The 2,500-nt window shown below is 38.0% G+C and overlaps 1 protein-coding gene across 1 annotated transcript in view; it reads left to right on the forward strand.

The window, feature by feature from the left end:
* Nucleotides 1-136: 136 nt before the first annotated feature.
* LOC143029064 (uncharacterized) overlaps nucleotides 137-2,500 on the forward strand; it is a 57,656-nt gene continuing 55,292 nt past the window's right edge. Inside the window, exons 1-2 of the mRNA XM_076191414.1 lie at nucleotides 137-270; nucleotides 2,127-2,226. Of these exons, the coding sequence (XP_076047529.1) occupies nucleotides 137-270; nucleotides 2,127-2,226 (234 nt within the window). The remainder of the gene's footprint in view (nucleotides 271-2,126; nucleotides 2,227-2,500) is intronic.

Here is a 2,500-nt window from a genome sequence, read left to right on the forward strand (position 1 = left end):
AAAACCAGGTTAGAAACTACGTGAGCTAGGTGAAAGTGAGGTAGAAAAGAAAAGGAAGAGAAGAATGTTATCTAGAACTGTAGGAGCCCAAGAGGCTTGGTAAGAATTGCATAAGATAGCAAACTGACGTTTGAAAATGCGAGAAAATGGGAAGGAAAAGAGAGGAACAGCAAAGGTGACACGAAATACGACCTCGCTCTCCCTCGAGACAGAGTCTTCGAGTTGGAGGTCCCAAGTTAAACGCAGACTTGTCGCTGCCAAGTCAGCGAAGTAAAGTTAGCGGTTTTCGAGCCGTCGTGGGCCACTGAATGAAAACGTTTCCGAAAGATCTTTTGGAGATGCAGACATTCAGGCGGTGAAAATTGCCTCTCCCATACCGGACGCCAGGTAGTTGAGGTCACGCAGGTGTCTGAAACCCGGGCAATACGACGGGCTAGAAATAAAAATCATATTATACCAAAGAAATTTCTATATTTTACAATATTGTAATGAATTACAACTGTAATAGATACAATACGAGATTTATCGGTCCATAATGAGGTCGGATGAAAACAAATGAAATAAATTACAATAACAAAGCAGTAATGATTTTTTTTTTTTTTACATATTTCAACAAAGACAAGTGATTGTATACATGTATGTTTTGTATGTATATATATATATATATATGTATATATATATGTATATGTATATATGTACATGCATATATATATGTGTATATATATATATATATATATGTGTGTGTGTGTGTGTGTGTGTGTGTGTGTGTGTGTGCGTGTTTGCAGTATATATATATATATATATATTATATATTTATATATATATATATACATATATATATATATATATATATATATATATATATATATATATATATATATATCCAAATGAGTTCATATATAAATATGTGTGTTTGTGATTCACCATGGTCTTGGATCACGTGTTGGACTCGTGATCGACAGCTATATTCCTCCCGGAAGATAGCTCAGAGCTCATATATGACCGATCTATCGGCACTGCTTTGATCATACACGCTCACACACAACCAACGTCCACGAGAGTTAGAATAACGACTCGCGATACTAAGATTATGTCACCCCTGGGCGGAATTCCAACACGGAACCTTCGTAGTGGCAGCCGGAAACTCTACCAACCGCACTGTGAGTGTGAGTGTGTGTGTGTGTGTGTGTGTGTGTGTGTGTGTGTGTGTGTGTGTGTGTGTGTGTGTGTGTGTGTGTGTGTGTGTGTGTTTCTGTGTGTGTGTTTCTGTGTGTGTGTGTTTATATTAAGATGACACAGTCGTCATGTAGAATTTCATTTACTCCACCACTTGACCTCCATGGAGGAGAAGGATGAGTGACAATAATCGAATGAAAACAGTTCTATGAATAACTTGACCTACTTCCACGCAAAGGCTCGTTTGCCAAAGGGGCTTTACAGTTTAAATGCTAAGAGCATGGCTTGAGTAACCAATGCTCTATAAATGCTGAATGCTCAGAGCGTTGCTTGAGACATATTCTCCATATGTTAAATGCTTAGGCTGCTGCATAAGTCATATGTTCTATGTGTTGAATGCTGAAAGGAATGTTTGTGCCATATTCGCTTAATATAAACCATTGCTATATTCGCTTAATATAAACCAAACTATCAATCAAAATCAATATAAGCTTCATGCGGACGTGATGCAGAATATACAAACGATGCAAAGACAAATCACACGTGTATAATACATGCGGTATGCACAGACAGTATACACACAGCTGTTGTCAAATATGGATTTTTTGATGACCACATGGTACGCGACCAAGCTTAATATACGTCCGGATATGTTCATTGTGATAACAGTGTTTGAAAAAAATCGTTCACAAACCCATTAAAATGGATTTGCCTATATTGGATATCTCCCAAAGGTTTGCACTTTCCGGATCTATGATAACAGTTTGTTTGCTCTGGGCTACCAGCAACAGTTTGTTTAGATTTCTATGTTTTTATGTGCGATAGAGAATCTATACTCTGATTTCTAGATGGCCTGGCTCTCTAGAATGGGTTCTAGTATACAATCCTGGTCCGCGTTCTTTGCATGAGAAAATGTTATGACTTCAGTTAAAATTCTCTTCTTTATTCAGGTTCCTAATGCTTATAGTCCCCGTGGAGAAACAGGCCACACCCCTTGCGTTCTTTGGCCAATCAGGTTTCCCTTTGATTGAAGCCCATTGGATGGAGAGGGTATGAGATTGTCGAAGGTGGCCATGATTGGTTACAGAAGGAAATGGGTGTGGCTTGTTTTGCCTGGAATAGTGCCGTTGGCTGTAAACAGGTTGTTACCTATAATAACTTTATATATAGGATTACCCCATTTCTTTTTTATTCTGGTTGTTGTAAGGAGATTCAGTTCATTAGCCTGAAACTCCTGTTTTTATGTAAACGAATAAATTCATTTCGATTAAATCCTATATTGCGGGCGTACGAGTTTACACTTTCTGAATTATCTGCTCCTATA

The sequence above is a fragment of the Oratosquilla oratoria genome, chromosome 1, assembly GCF_046742065.1.
Source record: "Oratosquilla oratoria isolate Oo_2021 chromosome 1, ASM4674206v1, whole genome shotgun sequence".
NCBI lineage: Eukaryota > Metazoa > Arthropoda > Malacostraca > Stomatopoda > Squillidae > Oratosquilla > Oratosquilla oratoria.